The sequence below is a fragment of the Lipotes vexillifer genome, unplaced genomic scaffold, assembly GCF_000442215.2.
Source record: "Lipotes vexillifer unplaced genomic scaffold, Lipotes_vexillifer_v1.1 scaffold1705, whole genome shotgun sequence".
NCBI lineage: Eukaryota > Metazoa > Chordata > Mammalia > Artiodactyla > Lipotidae > Lipotes > Lipotes vexillifer.
In genome coordinates, this window is record NW_006795211.1 from 53,185 (window position 1) to 73,064 (window position 19,880).

The 19,880-nt window shown below is 35.2% G+C and overlaps 1 protein-coding gene across 1 annotated transcript in view; it reads right to left on the bottom strand.

The window, feature by feature from the left end:
- AHCTF1 (AT-hook containing transcription factor 1) overlaps positions 1-19,336 on the bottom strand; it is a 68,303-nt gene extending 48,967 nt beyond the window's left edge. The window contains exons 1-11 of the mRNA XM_007467524.1: positions 19,214-19,336; positions 17,107-17,360; positions 13,495-13,675; positions 9,111-9,318; positions 7,343-7,459; positions 5,912-5,996; positions 4,409-4,559; positions 2,932-3,064; positions 2,627-2,808; positions 2,149-2,210; positions 1,171-1,299 (exon numbers count right to left, since the gene is read on the bottom strand). Coding sequence (XP_007467586.1) covers positions 1,171-1,299; positions 2,149-2,210; positions 2,627-2,808; positions 2,932-3,064; positions 4,409-4,559; positions 5,912-5,996; positions 7,343-7,459; positions 9,111-9,318; positions 13,495-13,675; positions 17,107-17,360; positions 19,214-19,331 — 1,620 coding nt within the window. The 5' untranslated portion in view covers positions 19,332-19,336. The remainder of the gene's footprint in view (positions 1-1,170; positions 1,300-2,148; positions 2,211-2,626; positions 2,809-2,931; positions 3,065-4,408; positions 4,560-5,911; positions 5,997-7,342; positions 7,460-9,110; positions 9,319-13,494; positions 13,676-17,106; positions 17,361-19,213) is intronic.
- Between the last annotated feature and the right edge of the window lie 544 nt (positions 19,337-19,880).

Below are 19,880 nucleotides of genomic sequence, written 5' to 3' on the forward strand. Positions count from 1 at the left end.
CTTTCCCTAACAATTCATTATGTTACATACCTGCAATTATTTAAATAACTTAATTCCAACACTACTTGAGGGGAAAGTTAATAAAACATTTTCTCCTGCTCCACAGGAAGAGGACCTGGGATTGGTTTACTTTCTTTTTTTTTTTTTTTGCGGTACGCGGGCCTCTCACTGTTGTGGCCTTTCCCGTTGCGGAGCACAGGCTCCGGATGCGCAGGCCCAGCAGCCATGGCTCACGGGCCCAGCGGCTCCGCTGCACATGGGATCCTCCCAGACGGGGGCACAAACCCGCATCCCCTGCGTCGGCAGGCAGACTCGCAACCACTGCGCCACCAGGGAAGCCCGGTTTACTTTCTTTAAGCACATTTTACTAGCAAACACCAAGTTTAAATAAATGTGAATTATAAGTTACCACCAGGCAACACTGTTTTTTTCTTTTTTTTTGGCAACACTGTTTAAGAATGTCATCTGACTGGTAAAATGTATTGGGACTATAAAAACTTTGAGTGGATTTTACAATATTTTAATTTATGGATCCATTAGGAAATTAAGATTTTGGCTTCCACGACTAAGTCTGACTCCCATAACTGTCTTGTGTTTTACAGGAACTTGGAATCTTCACTAAGAAGCTTTCACAAGACACTTGTTTCTACAGAGCAGTGGTTCTCAAACCATCACAAATCACCTCAAGGGCTTATTAAAATACGGACTGCTGGGCTCTACTCTTGGAGTTTCTGATTCTGTAGCTCTAGGGCAGGAACCAAGAACTTGCATTTCTAATGAGTTCCTAGGGAAGCTGATATTGGGAACCCTAATTTGTGGCTATAGACTGTGAGATTCACCTAAGTCAAGATGGTTTCCACTCACGTGGTCTCATTCTCTTGCACCTAAGCTAGAAAATGGCCCCTCGACTGTTATAATGACTTCTACTCATGACATGCCTGATGCAGCCATGATGTGTTTCCTAGCCTATAGACCTGGTGGCAAGTTAGGCCTATTGGGTCCTACAAGTATGAATTTCAAGCCAAACCCAAGAACCACAGCTACTGACTTGCAGAATTGGCATTATACTACTTAATCTACTTTTTTAGAAATTATCTAATAGATTCTTGTTATAATAGAAAGCTAATAACATGTGATCCAAAAGAAACAACAGAGTTAAAAATCTCTCACCTGACTTAAACTGGAAGGTTGAATATCAATAAGTCTTGGTGAGAGAAGGCCAGCCGCAAGACATCGATTGTAACTATCAGGAATGACTTCATTGAGAGATGGTCCTGATTTCTTTAAAAAAGTCAAAGTCTATAACAGATTGATTAATATCAGTCACTATTCAATTCAAATAATCAAATTTAAGAATAACTAATAAACTCATCACCCTACTTTACACTTAACATTTTGAATAAAACTCAAAGGCACTGAATGAAAATTGTGGAAGACTACATTTCTGTACTTCTTGCAGGGAAAAGTGCTTATAGGTTCTTGAGGTAACCAATGCTTGCTAGTTACAAATAATACTACTGATAAGGGTATTTTAAGTTGTTTATATGTAAGGTAACCCTGTTACCTTCTATAAAGCTGACAGACTTGGTAACAGATCTTAACAAACTTAATACACAAAAGAAAAATCTTGCAGTTTATTCCTCTTGGTCTAATGTGAAAGAGATCTGATATGAAGTATAAATATGGCATTCATCCACATCTAGCTAATTATCATTTAAAGGGTCTGCCACTTTGTGTTTTCCTGGAAAAGTATTTTCAACATACAGTCATAACCCACTCTGGGCCAGTCACTGTGCCACTGTGCTAGTTATCTTCTTTGCATTACTTCATTTACCCATAAGCTTTCTGAGAAGGAAGAGAATTAAGAGGATGGAGAAAAAGGGATGCAGTAAAGCACTGCTTTACTTTTGCTTGGGGTTCAGGAGCTAACATCCATATAAAGCTGCTAAAAACATCCCAATACCTTAGAACCTAGAAGGTTGCCATCAGTAACTGATGCTACTAGCTGCTAATCTCACAAACCTAGCAGAAGCTACCTTTTAACACGAAACAATAGTTTATATAAATAACACTAAGTAAAGTTTAAATCCATGATCTGACTTCAGTTCAAGAAGAAACACTCTGTCCAAATTGTCATTTGTTACCTACCTCCTTCTGAAAACCACTACAAGTTATATGAACAACTCCTGAGTTTAACAAACAAGTGGCATCTAAAAAAAAAAAAAAAAGTCCACTTACATATTATATTTGGGATGGTATTAATACAATAAAATTTATCCTAATAACAGATTCTTAGGCAAGGTATGGAATTACTACATAAAATAAATTTTTAAGTAATTTGTCCACGTATTTCTATCCTAACAAGATACCAAACCTTATCACAAGTGCACTTAATATGAAATAGTTAATACCTTTTCTAGCAAATTCAAAATAGTGATAATTTCTCTATAAAACATATAAACACTACACTTCTTGTGTGTATATATCAAGTTAACTTCCTAAGTTATCCATATATTAACTAATAACAATGAGAAATGAACAATACACTATATACACACAGTACAAATACAAACACATACTCTTGCATGTTATTTTTCTCAAAAGGTAATGTTAAAGAAATACATACCAAAGTTGTAAGTACTTGGGTTAAAAAACTGCTCAGGAGGTGGATATGAAGGAGGAACTCCTCGACTTAAACTTCTCTCATGTACTAATATATCCAAGATGTAATGTGAAGAAGTCCTACTTACAACAGAATCCAGTGACCACAATGCAAAATAAGAGCAATTATGTAGATATTCTCCTGATCTAAAAGAAAATTTTACACAATTATCAAGTCAGTGAACTGCTACACATAAAAATTCCTATATATGTATATATAAATAAATACATACATACATATATACATAGAGAGAGAGAGAGAAATCATACCTTAACGAATCTGGCATTTGTGCATGATACCAACGATTTATGTCGAAAAGCCCCAAATATATAGAAGGCTTTCCCTGTCCATATATATTCACCTGCCAAGTAAAGACTGAAACACTGGTGTCAGGAGACAAAGCTAAAAGAAAAGAAGATAATTTTTAAAAATAGAATAAATAATCTCAAAATAAATCCCCCAAATAAAATTAGAGCAAGACTTTCTCATAAATTAAGAGGCTTAATTCATATTTGATTTGATTTGTCAAGACACATTTCTATTATTTATTCTATAAGAAGAGATTCATTCACTTGTATGTTGACTGTTTTTCTATTTCAAGAAGACCTTATTAAAAAGTACTCATTGGCAACTTTGAGGTATTGTAGGTAGAAAAGTAGAAAATGATTTGAATGAAAATTCTCCCATGAATATGTCACCGCTACCAGAGAATATCAATACTTAAAATGGATGCCTTTAGGCTTTAGGGCTTAATTCTTTAGAAGAATTCTAGTTGAGGATTGATCCAGCTATATGGTAACGGGTGGGGTGGGGGGACATAAGTACCTAGTTGGTGGCTGGCCTAGAAGGATAGGAACAAAGTTAAGAGATCAATAGAAGGAAAGAGGAAAGTTAAAATCTGAGGCACAACTAACAGGCAATATAAAAAAGAAGATGTGAGTGGGGAATAAGAGACAGGGTTTGATAAGTTCTGTCTTGACATGTTTAGTTGGATGTGAAGAATGGATCACAAATATAGATGCGGGGACTAGGACAGAGGCAATCTCTGGAATGAATGAGCTAACCATGAGAATGAATCCCAATAAGAACAAACAAAATCAGGGCCCCACGGAGCATTCCCAGAACTAAATAAAACTATCCCATTATCACATTCAATCCCCACAACCGACCCTTTGCAGAAGGTATAAATGTATTATTCCACTCACAGGTAAGGAAACAAGAGGCTCAGTCACAAATGTTAAATAATTTATGAAAGGTTACAACTAGTGACAGAGCTGGGACTTGAATCCATGTTGGTTGGATTCTAAGATCTATGCAATTTTCACTATGCCAGGATGTTTACAAGGAAGAAGGAATGACACTAAAGGAGAAAAAAAATTCAAGGCAACCAAAGCACGTTTGCTGTATACGTCTCAGAAAACACAGAGGTAAACATTATTCAGAGACTATTCAGAGACTATTCATACTAGTTACAACTAGAAACCTTTTTTTTTTGCATGTCTGTCTGTTTTGAGAGCTGGATCAAAATACAAGGGTTCCTCATTTTCTTAATCTATTCAATTCTTGAGTTCTACACATGGCAATCTGGAGAGCAAGACATACCTCATATCTCATACAGACCTGAATATATTCCACAATTAGTATTCCAATGAACTACAGAAAACAATATCTGCCATATATCTTAAATCAAGATAAATCTTAAATCAAGTATTCACATGATATATAATAAGAGTACTTTTAACCAACCTTCATTCATGCCTTCCTCCCTGTCACCATGAGATCGAAATTTCTCTACAGTTTGGCATCCCAACAGTTTGGTATTACCAGTCTGGCCCCTCAAAGGAAACATGCCACCTGTGAGGTCCAGTGTATATCTTTCTTCACAGTACTCTAACCCCTGAAATAGAAAATGTACAGCAATCTATATCCTAATAGGATTCTAGGAAAGAGTCATTCTAAAATTAAATGTTCTCCAAAAGAGTTTTCTTACAGTACAAAGAAAACAAAAAAGTTAAAAGACTGAAGAGAACAAATTATTGAAAAGGATTCTAAAATTTTATATAGCATAAAACACAAATAAAAGACTAAATTTACTCTCCCAAAAATAATTACCAAGAAATCTTCTAAAGCTGTTACTGAACGCGGGAACCTTCACGCACTACTGGTTGCGGGGGTAAACTGGACCTAAGCATTAAAATTATATATACGTATACTCTAGACCAGCAAACCTACTTCTGTGTTTTCACTGAAGTTCTTGCTCTAAAACAGTAGTTCTTAAATTTTTGTTCGCTGATCCCTGTAACAATTTGACAAAAGCTATGAATTTTTCCCCAGAAAAATGCATACAGTTGTCCCTTGCTGTCCATGAGGGACTGGTTCCAGGACCCTCTTCGGATACCAAAATCTGTGGATGCTCAAGTCCCTCATATAAAATGGAGTAATATTTGCATATAATCTACGCACATCCTCCCATATACTTTAAATCATTTCTAGATTACTTATAATACCTAATACAATGTGAATGCTACGTAAATAGTTGATGTGGCACGGAAAACTCAAGTTTTGCTTTTTGGAACCCTCTGGAATTCCCCCCCCCCCCCACCGCATATTTTTGAACCGAGATTGGCTGAATCCACAGATGTGGAACTGGAGGATTGGGGGGGCGGGGGGAGGGACGACGCGGACACTGTGATCATGAAGATGCCACACATAATTCAGGGGCTTCACAAATTCCCTAAAACCCAAACACATGCCCTCAAATACTAGGTTAAGAAAGCCTGTCCTAGAGAAGTTAATGTGATGGCTAGCCAAATATGGCTATTAGCAGGACCCCACTATTTCCTCAAGAATTCAGCCAGAAAAACAGTCATATAAAACGCTAGATGCATTTACCCTCTTTTACAATTGCAAGTGACAAGACTATAAAGTCACCCCATGGCTTACTGCTTGTTATCTTAGAGCAAGAAAGGGGGGTTATTTTTCCTGGCTACCAATTAGGCCACAGGTTTGTCTCGTCTAATCCCCTCATTTTAGAGGAGAGTGACACCTGAAGATTTTAAGGTGGCTACCGTGGTAAAATACCAGTCTCCTGATCCCTAACCTAATACTTTTCACATTATATTAAGAATACAGTATTAACTTGAATAGAAGAATAACATTTCAATATCTCAGTATCTTAAAACAAAGACTTAAAACAGGCAAACAATGAACAAACCGGTACTCTGAACCCATACTACCATTACCATTTACCTCATATAAAATTTGTCCTGATGCCAAACACTTTCTGTCACCAAAGGCCAGCTGAAGCAGATGCAAACTCAAAACATCCCCTTCACTGAAAGAAACAGAAATTAGCTAAGGAGAAATACTGAATATCATATTAATGCATTAAGCACCTTTTATTGTCCAAATAAATTTAATCTGCATACAATATTGAGTGCACGTGACAAAACTGAGGTCACTGTAAAGAATTTAGTTTTACTTGGTTGTTTTCACAAAACGTAGTCCTTTGAAATAATAACTGATTTAATTCTTTATTGATTCTAATTAACTAAAGCTTATGTTGCTTGCATATTTTAGGTGACATCTTATGTGCCTAAGACTATAACTCTTTACCTAATATTCCTTCTCCCTTTCTTCAATAGGTGTGCTTTACTTAGGCAATACTGGAAGAAAAAATAAATGGGATACAAAAATTGTTCAGATAAACGTCCCTTCTCATTCACCACATGGAGCCTTCACAAGGCACATTACTCAAGCTGCTGCCAGCCCACATTACACTCAGATGGATGGAAATACGGATTTCACTTAATGAGGAATATCCCAATAGCTGTCTCTATATTTTTATTTCTATTTTCCTCCAGGATTGACAAAGTGACAAATTAATTCTTCCTTCACTGACTTACTCACTAAAGCGTAAGACAAAACCTCAAAGTGAAGACATCTAACACAAAAACCCAAGCTGACCACAATTCATGTACGGACTTGGGAAGAGAAAGTATTAGGAACAGTTATGAAAGCATGTCATTTATGCCACAGACTTAACTGTTTCATTGATCATCAAAGAAAGTACTAAACACCAATGAAAAGTAAGAGAAAATCAATACTTACACTGTCCTAGCGTTGCAAATGAACAAGCTTAACTGGTTTGAAATTAAATTGAAAGGAAAGATTTCTCACAAGCTATAGCTGGAATAAAATTAAAGCTTATGAAAGATGGAAAAATTAACTGAATTAACCCTAGGAATATACTGCAAAAGGCAAGTAGAGGGACTAGAGAACACAGTACAGATACATAAAAATGAGAGAGGCATACACAACAAAGAGAAAAAAGGAATGAGATTATAAAAGAGAAAAAATGTTCTTATGAGAGAACATAGAAGGCCATAAAAATTGCCTAAGGAATAAGAAATTGCCTACTCATGTGTATTGGCCTACTCTCTGAAATAACACCTAAACAGGTCAAGTAAGCACAATTTCTTCTTACTGATATCTCAAGCATTACTCAAACATGCAGAAATAATCATTTCCCTTTTAAAGTCATTTCAACTACCACTTTCTAATTCACTGAATTTATGTCACTTTCACTAAAAAGAGACAACACAGTACAAAGCTTTGCAAAAGAAATTAACTGCTACTCCATTGCTGACAAATATTTAAAACCACATGTATCACACTTACCTATCTTGTGTAGACTGAACAGCCCACAAGTAACAGCAATTACGAGGATCATTCTCAGGTTCTTGAAAAGTGACAGCATATACAGGAACTCTTCCACCTTCCAACTGTGTGTAGTATCTACAACAGGCACAAAACTCAGTACACTTCATACTTTTAAGTTATAATTTCACGAAAAGGAAGAAGATGCCTCATGTAAGAATTTGGGTTAGAGCAACTGCTGTTCATACAATCGTCGTATCTTCAAAAATACACAGGGTGCAAGACACCAAGACAATGAGCATGGCACCCCATCTCCCAGGTAGAACTGGGAAGGGTTAAAATTACTAAAGCACATGCATATACACATGCGTGAACTAGTCCTTCCAGGCGTGTAAACGTATGCCACGATGTACTGCTCCCCAATAACGGGTACTCTAGAAAGAGATGAAATACTGCCACAACACTCTATTTCAGCTGCTTGGGTTTAGAGTCAATTTCCCCATTACGACAACAGAATGAGTTAGAATCTGAAGAGTTCTCACAAACCCTTTGGAAAAGCATGATCCGTGAAGGATGATAGTGCTAAAGAAAACACTGTAAAAGCCAGGTTCTCCAGGCACTCCTTTGGGAGCTATGCAAAAACAAGAGCTGATAAAAAGGTATCAACAAAGAGAGTTGAGATGGACTTCCCATAGGGTGCTACTAGGCAATAGCACTGCCACTTCATCTCTGGCACTTTGCAGAAAAATTTGACTTTGAGGAGGTGCAAGGACCGTTAATGTTTACTTAAGGGGCTAGTAACACTCTAATATCATCAAAGAACCCAACAGTAAAAAATGGGTATAGATGAGAATCTTTTTATTTTCTACCTCTCTCTTTTTCCTTCACTTCAAACTTGGTAAATATTTATAACCAAACACAGCCAAGTAGGTACCAATTTGTTGGTGAGACAAACTGAGCAGAAAGTTTGGAAGGGTGAATATTTTGTTGACTCATTTGCAAGACAAATTACTCAAGAAAATATTCCAATATTACTTGGAAGAAAAAAGAAGAAATAAATATTAAATTGACAACTTAAGAGACAAATAGGTATCTACTTAATTCTTAACAGAGATTAGACTTAAAACCTATAGTGCCTTACCTCCCTCAATAGAGAGTCAATTCCTCAGCAATTTTAACAACATAAAGATTAATAGAAAAGTATCAATATAATTATACTTGGGGGAAGTTTTTGACAGCATAAAAAATTTTAAACACAGTATTTTGTAACTTTTTAAAAAAGCTTTTGTTTTTCTGTGAACTCAGAACTACTACTATTAAACTACCTTACACATATGGTTATGTAGAAAAGTACTTCTGAAGGAATTCATACAATACAAATACGTAGTTTATCTTAATAGTCATAGTTACTAGCAAATTGAACACCACAATGACTGCAATGCCTTTATTTCCCCCGGCCGAGCCACACTGCTTGCAGGACCTTAGTTCCCCGACCAGGGACTGAATCCGGGCTACAGCAGTGAAAGCATAGAGTCCTAATCACTGGACCACCAGGAAATTCCCTGAAATGCCTTTGAAATACACTGAATCAACCTAAATTCATGTGCTAGGTCACTCCTTTATTATACAAAGTTATAATTTAATGCAATGGAAAATTACATAGTCATTCAATCTTTATCCTATCTTTTCCTGTTTATGTTAATTTTTAAATATTAGTAATTGAGAACAAGTTACATTCACAAAGAAATTACCAATAATCACATAATCGAAGAGAAAAAGTTGTACTTACTCTCTTTTCATGCTTTTCATATTCCAAAGAGCTAGATACCCATCAGAAAAACCAACAGCAAGCTGATTTGTCCGGTTTATGTAACTAAGGGTTGAAACAGCTGTTCCTGATGGGCTTACTAATTGAAAACACAGATGGCGTCCCTCTTGCATCACATTTTCTCTGATGTGTGGTACTTCAACTGGGATACCAGTTATAACTTCAAGGTCTAACAAAATAAATGAGTAAGACAAGTAAGATTAACAAACTATAAACATCATAAAAGCAAGTGTGTCGCCCATTATTCAAGCAGCAACTGAAAACTACTGGGGTCAATTAAAATAAGATTAGTGATAACGAAGCATACTGAACTATAAAATAACCGCCTTTATTTTAAATGCTATAATTTTCAAAGTACATTTAATTGTATAATTTCTTAAAAATCTCATAGTACACATCAAATATTATCTAAAGTAGACTATTTTAAAAGAATTAAACAATTTCCTTAACAATCATAAATAAAGCTGATGGTTTCTTTATTCAAATTTACAACTAACAACCTAAATATTCCCCTTGGAGAATGGCTGGTTCCAAGTCAGAAGCAGAAAATATATAAGATGAGCCTGGCACATTCTGTGCCAGAAATCTAGGAAGCTATCAAAATCTGAGGGGATGTGTCAGACTACATGAAGGTGACTTCGTTAGCAAAAACAGAACATTTTTGAGCATGAGAAGAAAATAATGAAAATGAATAAAACACATTAAGTACAATATATAAAACCCCATGAGTTCCTGCCCTCCTTACTTACAAGAGACCTTAATGAATTGAAACACTGAAAGTAGCTGAGTACCAGCTTCTTACTCTGAAAATGAGTACTTAAAGAAATAGTAATATAAGCATTTATTCTCCCTTTTCTGTACAAACTGTATTTCAAGGTGAACAAATAGCCCTAGTTAATCAGAAAATTATTCTTTAGATTAACAGAACTTTAAAATCATCTTTTTTTGCAGCCCTAATGACACAAGAGACCTAGGCAACAATCTCAATGGATGAAACAAAGTATGGTTTTTCACCCTTGGCTCCATTGACATCTTGAGTCAGATAATTCTTTGCTGTGGGGGCTGTCTTGTGCTTTATAGGATGTTCACAGCATCCTTGGCTTCTATCTACCAGACGCCAAGTAGCATCATCTCCCTCCAGTATTAATGGCCAAAAGTGTCTCCAGATATGACCAAAAATCTAGAGGGCAAAAAATCACCCGAGAACCACTGGTACAAAGGTTGATGGATCATGCTGTCGTCATCTGAACCCACTGATCACTGAATATGAAACAAGACACCATGTGCCTCCTGCTGTGATACATTATGAAATACCCAGCACTTCTGAAGTATACTTGTCAAGTGTTAAATCAATCTAATCAGAGCTAACTTAACAATTGCAGAAAATACAAAATGTAAATGACATCACATGAAGACACACAGATAATTCCAAAATGTGGGGCATTTTACCAGATAACTAACATCTTCAGCAAGTCAGTGGCACTAAAAATAAATAAATGAATAAGGAGAGGATAGAGGGAGGACGGCTCTAAATTAATAGACATGAGACGCAAACCGTCAAACGTTAAGTCCATATTTAATGTCGTTAACAGTGGTAAACCGCATCATGATTATGTAGTAAAATAACCGTTATTTGCTTTACATTAGTACAGAGTAAAAAAGAGAGAAGGGGGGCTTCCCTGGTGGCGCAGTGCTTGAGAGTCCGCCTGCCGATGCAGGAGACGCGGGTTCGTGCCCCGTTTCGGGAGGATCCCACATGCCGCGGAGCGGCTGGGCCCGTGAGCCATGGCCGCTGAGCCTGCGCGTCTGGAGCCTGTGCTCCGCAAATGGGAGAGGCCACAACAGTGAGAGGCCCGCATAACGCAAGGAAAAAAAAAAAAAAAAAAAAAAAAAAAGAGAGAAGGGTGACTTCCCTGGTGGTCCAGTGGTTAAGACTCCGTGCTCCCAATGCAAGGGGCAAGGGTTCGATCCCTGGTCTGGGAACTAAGATCCTACATGCCACACGGTGCAGCCAAAAATAAAAATAAAAAAAAGAAAAGAAAGAGAGAGAGAGAAGGGGGGAAAAGGGAAATAAAAGAGAACAGATGCACATATGGGTAAATTCTGAAAACTGACTTGAATTTAGGTAACAGGTTTGTGGGAATTTTTATACTGGTCTATCTACTTGAAGATGTTTGAAATGTTTAAATAAAAAAAAATTCAGGCCCATTCGTTGATATAACTGTTGTGCAAGAGCAGATTCCCTCAATGCTGTTATGAAGGGGGAAAAAATCCTATCACATTGTACTTGAATGATTACCCTCCTAATCCATTCTACTTCTGATTTTCCCCCCCAGAAAACAGCAAGTGATTACATTTTGCCAAAATAACTAGTTAATAAATGGAATACTGTAAACTTATTCAAGAGAATAAAGTAGACTCTGTATGCACTGATATGGAAAGATGTATAAGAAATACTGTTAAGTTTGAAAAAGTTGCAAAATAGTATTTATAATATGTTTATCATGTTAGGAACTTCATTTTCTATGTTGTGTGTGTGTTACAGTCTAAATAGCTGTAATTATAAATTACTTCTGTAAACAAAAAATTAATTTTGCATTAAACCCCAAAACTCAACTTTTTGTATGCTATAAAATTCAATGGCTTCCTAATTCTCAGAATTGAGAAACTGATTCTGATCTTTGATTACAATCCAGAGTTTCATTATAAAACTACCCTTGTGTTGAATTTAACTACTAACTATTGACTCCTGAAATAAAGCATGTTTCAACTCTACTATTTTGATCTGAAGAGTTTTAATTATGAATACAGGTATTTTAATTAGCCTTAGACCTATAGCGATATCATCTACAAAACACTCTGGAACAAAACTCCATCAAGACTAATTCCTTCATCAATTTTCTACAAAGAGCAGTTAAATCATTTCTAATATTCTACAAATTCACTTTTAGTTACTGTTATTTATACTAATCAATTCTTTTCATTTCAACTTTACCCGAGATTTTATTAAGATCAATCAGATCTTAATACATATCAAATTTCCAGGTACAGTTTCCATCACTATGAGAATTTTTTTTTCCTTAAGTGCATGTGTGGCCATTATTTCTACCAAATCAAACTTTTTCATGTCATATTTTGCAGATTTAAATTTTGATCAGATAATCTGGTTCTTCAGTTAATTTCTGGTCAAACATAATTTTTACCACTTGCAGTTTTAATCAGTTTTATTACATACCAACAGTTCTTATTAGTTATACTCATTATAAATCGGGACAAAATACGGATTATTTGTATCTGTTTCTTAGCTGATCCATAAATAAACAGATCTGCACTAATATTACAGGACTATTTTTTTTTAAAGATTTATTATTTATTTATTTATTATATTATTTATCTTTGGCTGTGTCGGGTCTTAGTTGCGGCACGCGGGATCTTCATTGAGGCACACGGGCTTCCGTCTAGTTGTTGCGTGCAGGTTTTCTCTTCTCTAGTTGTGGCGCACAGGCTCCAGGGCATGTGGGCTCTGTAGTTTGCAGCACACAGGCTCTCTAGTTGAGGCGCCTGAGCTCAGTTGTTACAGGGTATGGGCTTAGTTGACCCGCAGCACGTGGGATCTTAGTTTCCCGACCAGGGATCAAACCCGAGTCCCCTGCATGGTAAGACGGATTCCCTACCACTGAACCACCAGAAGTCCCAAGAGGAATATTTTAAAAATCAAGAAGGTCCTCAAGGAATAGTCCTTTCCTGAAACTTTATTGGTCATACACACATTTTTAGAAGTTTTTAGGTTAGCTCTCCTCCCTACATAAACCAATCAAGTAAGAGTTTCATAAATCACAAAAATAACAAAACAAAAAACACTTGAGGAGTAGATTTATAAATATATGCATTAGTACTGAAGGGGGAAAATTATCTCTCTTCACTTAAGTAGCGTTAGTTCTATTTTAGGATGTTATTTTGTAAGGGAAGACTTTTAAATTACTGTTATTTATTGCTTTATTTCTATCTTGGGCTTACTGTAGGAACAAGATTTTATACCTTTCAGACCTTCTTCTGGCATTTACTTAATAACTTGAATATATTATTCAAGTGTATATCTGGAAACATACCCCTATCTCTTTCAAGACCTAGTCTATAAACACTTCATCAATAAAGTAGAATAACTCATGCAAAAAAATCTCCATAGTGCCCAAAATAATAGGAGCAAACATTTTTTTAAGAAAAGATACATAAAGAAGTTTCTATATAACATTTTTTGACTATTAAAAAAAAAAATCAATCCATTGCATCAGAATACTCAGGTGCTTAATTTCTGGTTTCAAGCAAAGAATGACTAATTAATTACCTGATGCCTCTACTTCATTCTGACTGCATGACACGTCATCCAAACACAGGTCAATAAGAAGGATCTGTCCAACATCAGTTACCACAGCTGCCACACCAAAAAGCCATCGCAGGCTTGGGTGTAAATGCTGAGTACTTGCGCTGGCTCCTCCATGATTAATTATAGGTTCAATAGCTGTTACCTAGAAAGCAGAATATATCATTTGCTTTTCTTATACAAAGTGAGAAAACACAACAAATTTTGAGGTTAAAGCAGGTATTAGTTATACAGATGTTAACATTTTCCAATACAGAATCATAAATCTGCATTTGATACTTGCAAATCTGAATAACATAATGAAATGTTCAGATATAACAAGAATTACATGATGCAGTTGGAATAATAACTGATGTTTATCAAGACTTTACTATATTCCAGGCATTATGCTAATCAATTCACAATAACCCTTTGATATCAGGCTATATATAAATATCTCTGTTTAAAGACGAAACACCCTGAGGCTTAGAATAGCCGAGTTATTCAAGTCACACAGTCATTAAGTATAAAACTGAAACCTAGATTTTTCTCACTTTAAAACTCTTAACCAGCTACTGTATAAGTATATAGCCTCTTCTCTAAGGAAGACTAAAAATAAATCATTCCAGATAAATTTACTGTTCACACTTTTTTAAAAAGGTCCTTTTTATGCCCTAAAGCCTGAAGAGGTCTAACCTTCTTTAAAAGGGCTACATTATAATGGACTTCACACAAAGCTTTGGCAGTAACTGGATCACTGACATTTAACAAGGACTGAAATTACTTAAAGAAAATCATACTGTAGCTACATTATGGAGTTGTATTTTTCCTCTTCATCTCATGAATCAAATTTTAAAGTCTGTACCTAATAGTCTGTATTTTAGTTTACACTTAGCTTTCCTTCTGTTTCTTATTAATTCACAAAAATTAATTAGGTATGATATTTCATAATTAAGTATTTGGTGATTTCTACTATAATACTGATGAATACCCTAGAAAGAAAAGAGGAAATTTGCTATCAATGGTTTATGTGTTAATGTAAGGTTAAAATTTGTTTCAGGTTGTAATTTATTATTACAGACAAAACCCTGGCTTTCTCAATATTTCATCAGTACACAAAACATTCCTTAGTGTTTCTAATTCTGAAAGCTGTAATTTAATGGATTGTCTTCCTTTTCTAAATTATGTAATAATGTCTATAAATACTAAAGCATGTTCTCTTTAATTCCTTCAGTGAAGGGTAAGGGATCTGTTTGCATTCCTCATATAAATACTATACATGAAGTTATCGACAATGCTACCTTAATTAATTTTAAAGTGAGGCAGTTAAAAGCAAATTTAAGAGGGGATACTGTGCCCTAGCCAAAAAAGAGCTAGTTGACTGAACTCCTTTTGAAGGTATCTATCACTCCTCTCCCAACCTTTTCCTTCCCCTATATTCCATGTGATATCAACCATTCATCCAATTAAGCAACCGATAATTTATCTAATTCTTATTCCTTCTCAATTACTCTTATCCAAATGATCAACAAGTCCTGTCCACGTTACCTCTGGATCTACTTTGAATCTGTCCCATCTTCTCCATTTCTTATGTCACTTCCTCGGTTCAGCCCATCATCCTTATTTACCTGAACTACCCCAACCAAATAGCTTTTTACACTACAATTCCACTTTAAATTTAAAATGATTTCACCACAGACTTTAAGAGGAGGCCCCTAACTGCAAATAAGGCCATTCACAATCTCAATCCTCACCATTTCTGGCACCCACTTCCTCCTTCCCTTCTCTCCCGCCATTCTAAACATTAGTTTTCCAAATGTTCCATACTCTGTGACTTTTTACACTTTGGTCTCTTTGCCTAAAATGTCCAACCTTTTTGAACAGAAATCATCCAGGTGTTCTCCACGTTCCAAGTGCTAAAATTATCAAAGCACTTATTATATTTATGCTATCACCCTATAATCTGTCTTCTCCCACTAGACTACAAGCCTTTTGGGACAGCATGGACCAAGTTCAATTCATCTACTCACCCCCAAAATCTAACACATAGCTTGATTTACAGTAAGCACTCAATAAATTGCCAAATAATTCTGTCTTTAAAATCACCATCACTGACAAGTTCATATAAGATACCAGGCTATAAATTACTTCAGACCCCACATTAGCCCACTGGGTTGGCTTCCTCACTATAAAAACATTATTATTTTGTCATTAAGCTCCCTTTTAACTTTAAAAATTCTACTCTATGACAATATACATTACATATATATATACATGCATACATAGTTACACATACTTTTGTGTGTAAAGTGCATACTTCTTTCACACTGGTAGAAAAAGAATTCTACTCTTCCATGATTTTTGTCTGTGTGTATTTGTAAGTGTATACATTTTCTCACCATGTAAAAAGAGCAGTAATAAATCTGCTGAAGAAACAACCTAAATTCAAAGAACTTCTATAATTACTACTGGATAAGATGCCTGGCATATCAAGGCATACATATGTTAGAATTAATAAATGGTGAATATAAATGAACTCACTATTTAAATATATTATTCACATCTTAAATGGTAATAAAGACATATTTTACATATTGCTGCAAGGCTACAGTCTCAAATTAAAAGAGAAAAAACAGGCAAGGAAAAAGTGGCATAGTAATGAATATAATATTTTTATAAACTTTTGGTATCCCCATAAAACACAACTGGATGTAAGAACAAAACTCAGATGATACTTTTCATATATAAGAACACTACATGTCATCACTATTTTTACTCTGTAATTTTCTAACCAAGAATAAGGAAGCTGTATTTTAATTTTTTTTTAAATTTCATTGATTTACGTTGTGTTAATTTCTTCTGTACAGCAAAGTGACTCAGTTATACATATACATAGATATATATTCTTTATATATATATACACACACATTTTCTTTTCTATTATGGTTTGTCACAGGATATTGAATACAGTTCCCTGCGCTATACAGCAGGACCCTGTCGTTTATCCATCCTGTACATAATAGTTTGCCTCTGTGAATATCAAGCTCCCATCCCTTCCCTCCCCCACCCCCACCCCACCTGCGGCAACCACAGTCTGTTCTATCTCTGAGTCTGTTTTTGTTTCATAGATATGTTGATTTGTATCATACTTTAGACTCCACATATAAATGATACCATATGTGGAGTCTAAAATACGATACACTGAAATATTTTAGTCTAAACATTAGACTTTCTAATATTTCTGACTTACTTTGTATGATAATCTCTAGGTCCATCCATGTTGCTGCAAATGGCATTATTTCATTCCTTTTGATGGCTGAGCAATATTCCATTGTGTGTATATGTGTGTATATATATACATACACCACATCTTCTTTGTCCAAAGAAAGTTTTATTTTAAATGTTATATTGCTTTGATAATATATTCTTAACCTCTTTATTTTAAATTTTTTAATGAAAAACAACAAACTTCCATAAAAGTAATCTAATTACAAATGTATATAGCTCAATGAATTTTCACAAAGTGAACACACCCATGTAACCAGCAGGGGTTCGGTTTTGAAAGCAGAATGTCCACATGTCTTAAGCAGTACCTACCCTTCCAGGAAGAACAACTGCTTTAACCACTCTTGATAAACCAAGGTCATAAAGACAGAGAACACTCCCTTCTGCTTCTTCCAATCCAATTAACAATCCAGTTCTCTTCTGCCAAGAGAATTCTTTCACAGCTAGGACTATAGGAGGCTGTTCATTCACTCCACTGAATCTATATGCAGACAACCTCTCTCCTGTTAGAGAGTTTACTACCTCAAGTTGTGGACCACAAGCCAAGCAAGCAAGTCCATTTTTCCCTAGAAGAAAAAAAACAAAAATGTTGCTTATTTTAATATTGTATATATACAACAAAACTAAATAGCAGTTAGCTCTTTTACATAAATAATATACAGCTCATTATCTCCAAACTGAAATCTAAGCATTTACAGAAGAGTGGTCCTCTAATTAGTAAAATAAATTGAACAACTACTAATGCAATAATAATAAAGTAACCATTCAGTAAAAGTACCATGTTATATGCTTAAATACATTATCTCACTTACTCCTTGTTACACCTCAATACAGAAATAAGGCAACTAAACTTTCATACAACTGTATGAATGAATGACTTGCCCAAAACCCACATGGCTACGAATACCAGAGCCAGAAGTGGATGGCAAGTCTGTTTAACTCCCAAACTCATATTTTTACTACATTATACCTTAAGAGTCAAACTAGGTGTTATGGGAATTATAAAAGTATAACTCATGATTCTGTCACTGAAGAGTTCAAAATCTGAGAAGACGAGACATAACCAGTATAATAACAGGAAATATCAGAAGCCCTTCTTGGCCTCTGACTAGTCATGTCTGGATTTTATTCTTCACGCAATCTAAAGAAACTGGAGGGTTTTAAGCAGGACAGTGACAATCTGATTTACATTTTTAAATGTTAGTCCAGATGCTAAGCAGAGAATGGACAATAAAGTGGGACCAGAGCAGAAGTAGGGAGATGGTACCTTATGCTTGGTTGGTGGCCATGAATAGAGAAAAGTGGATTGACTGGAGATTCATCTCAGAGGCAGAACTAAAAGGATTTACTTGCTGATGAATAATATATAGGGAGGTGAGTAATACAGAAAAATCAAGAACTAGACCCTGAATTTTCCCTTGAAAAGCTAGATGAATGATGTTAATTTTTACTACTAAATTTGTGATGTCTACCATGCATCCATATAAATAGCTGTATATACTAGATTATAGCTGAGAGAGACTAAAGAGTTTAAAAAAAAATAGCATGGCACAGTGGGGACCAAGAATGCATGGGTTCAAAGCTCATTTTTGCCACTTGCTTTCTGTGTAACTGGGACCAAGTTACTTAACCTATTTGATTCTCAGTTACATAGAATAGTGCCTAATTAGAGAAACCTAGTAGTTACCTCAATGAAAAGTTGTTACAGTACCTAGTATGTAAGAGTAGTACTGTTATTACCTTCAATATTCAAGAGAATAGCACTATAAATAGCTAAATTACTGATCTATATGTTTTGTTGTCTTCCTGCTAAGCAGGATGGCTATAAAATTCATTTTCAGAAAAGTCTTCTGCAATATATTTCACTAGACTGAAATCCATAATTTAATGGCTTCTCTGGTCTAATTCGCTGCTGTATTATATAATGTAAAACATCATTATCATTAAGATCTTGTTCAGATTAATAGAATTAAGAAATAAGACTTTCAGAATATATTGTATCACCTAGGGCACTACAATCAGGTTTTTCTACTCATAAGACTGTTGAGGTTCTAATCTAAACTCATCACCGATAAAACTTACTAATTATAAAGGAAAACCAGCCATGTATCATTTCTACTTTCCAAATGCAGATACTCAATACTAAGAGATATAAAATATATGGTATTGCAAAAAGGAAAAATGAACTATAATACCCCAAGAGATTCAATGAAAATGTGCTCAAGTAGGTAGAAATTAATACATATGTAGTTGCAGATGTAATATAGTTATATAAGACCACTCTAAGCAGTTGTTTTTTTTCTTCCACATTAAAGGAACTGCAATATATGCTTAATATTAATCATCTTAATATATGTTTATTATTAATCTTATTAAATTTAGCAATAATGTTGCTAAATTTTCAGCAACATTATTTTACCTGCAGCAAACTTTCCACAAAGCACAGATTCTAATGTTATTTCATCTTCTCCAAGGGCTTGGATAGTCACTTCTGGGAATTGTGCTGTTACAGTCACTTGTGCTGTTAGGTCTCGCATACTTCCACTGCAAACATTTTTAAAAGTAAGATTATTATGATATATTTGTACTATAAGACACTTGATTATCTCTAACCAAGGGGAAAGGGAAAAAAGAAAAGAAAAAGCTACCATACAAAAGTAAATAAACTGAAACTAAAATCTGATTACGAACTACACATTATGTGCTTTGGGTCTGAGACATTCTCTCCTAAGAAAGTATTTCCCAAACAGCCTTAGGAGGGTAAAGATTCATTAAGCCAGATGTCCTAAGGACATACATGAGTGCCTAGATTCTTCGAAGACTGGGTTCAACGCAATTAATCTTATTGCTTCATTTACTCTCAAAGAACATTCCACACACAAAACAGGAAAAATTGCTATTATTCTAGGAAAGTTACCACTACAGTAGAAGAGGAGAAAGTGCATGAAAAATGTGCAAACCCACAGTAACCTCAGGAATTGAGTTTGGCACATGTCTTTAACTGCACAGAAAAAAATCTAAAATTATCTTTCACTTACAATGTATACAACAGTAGATTTCCTAAATGACTCTTCCGTTGTAAACAA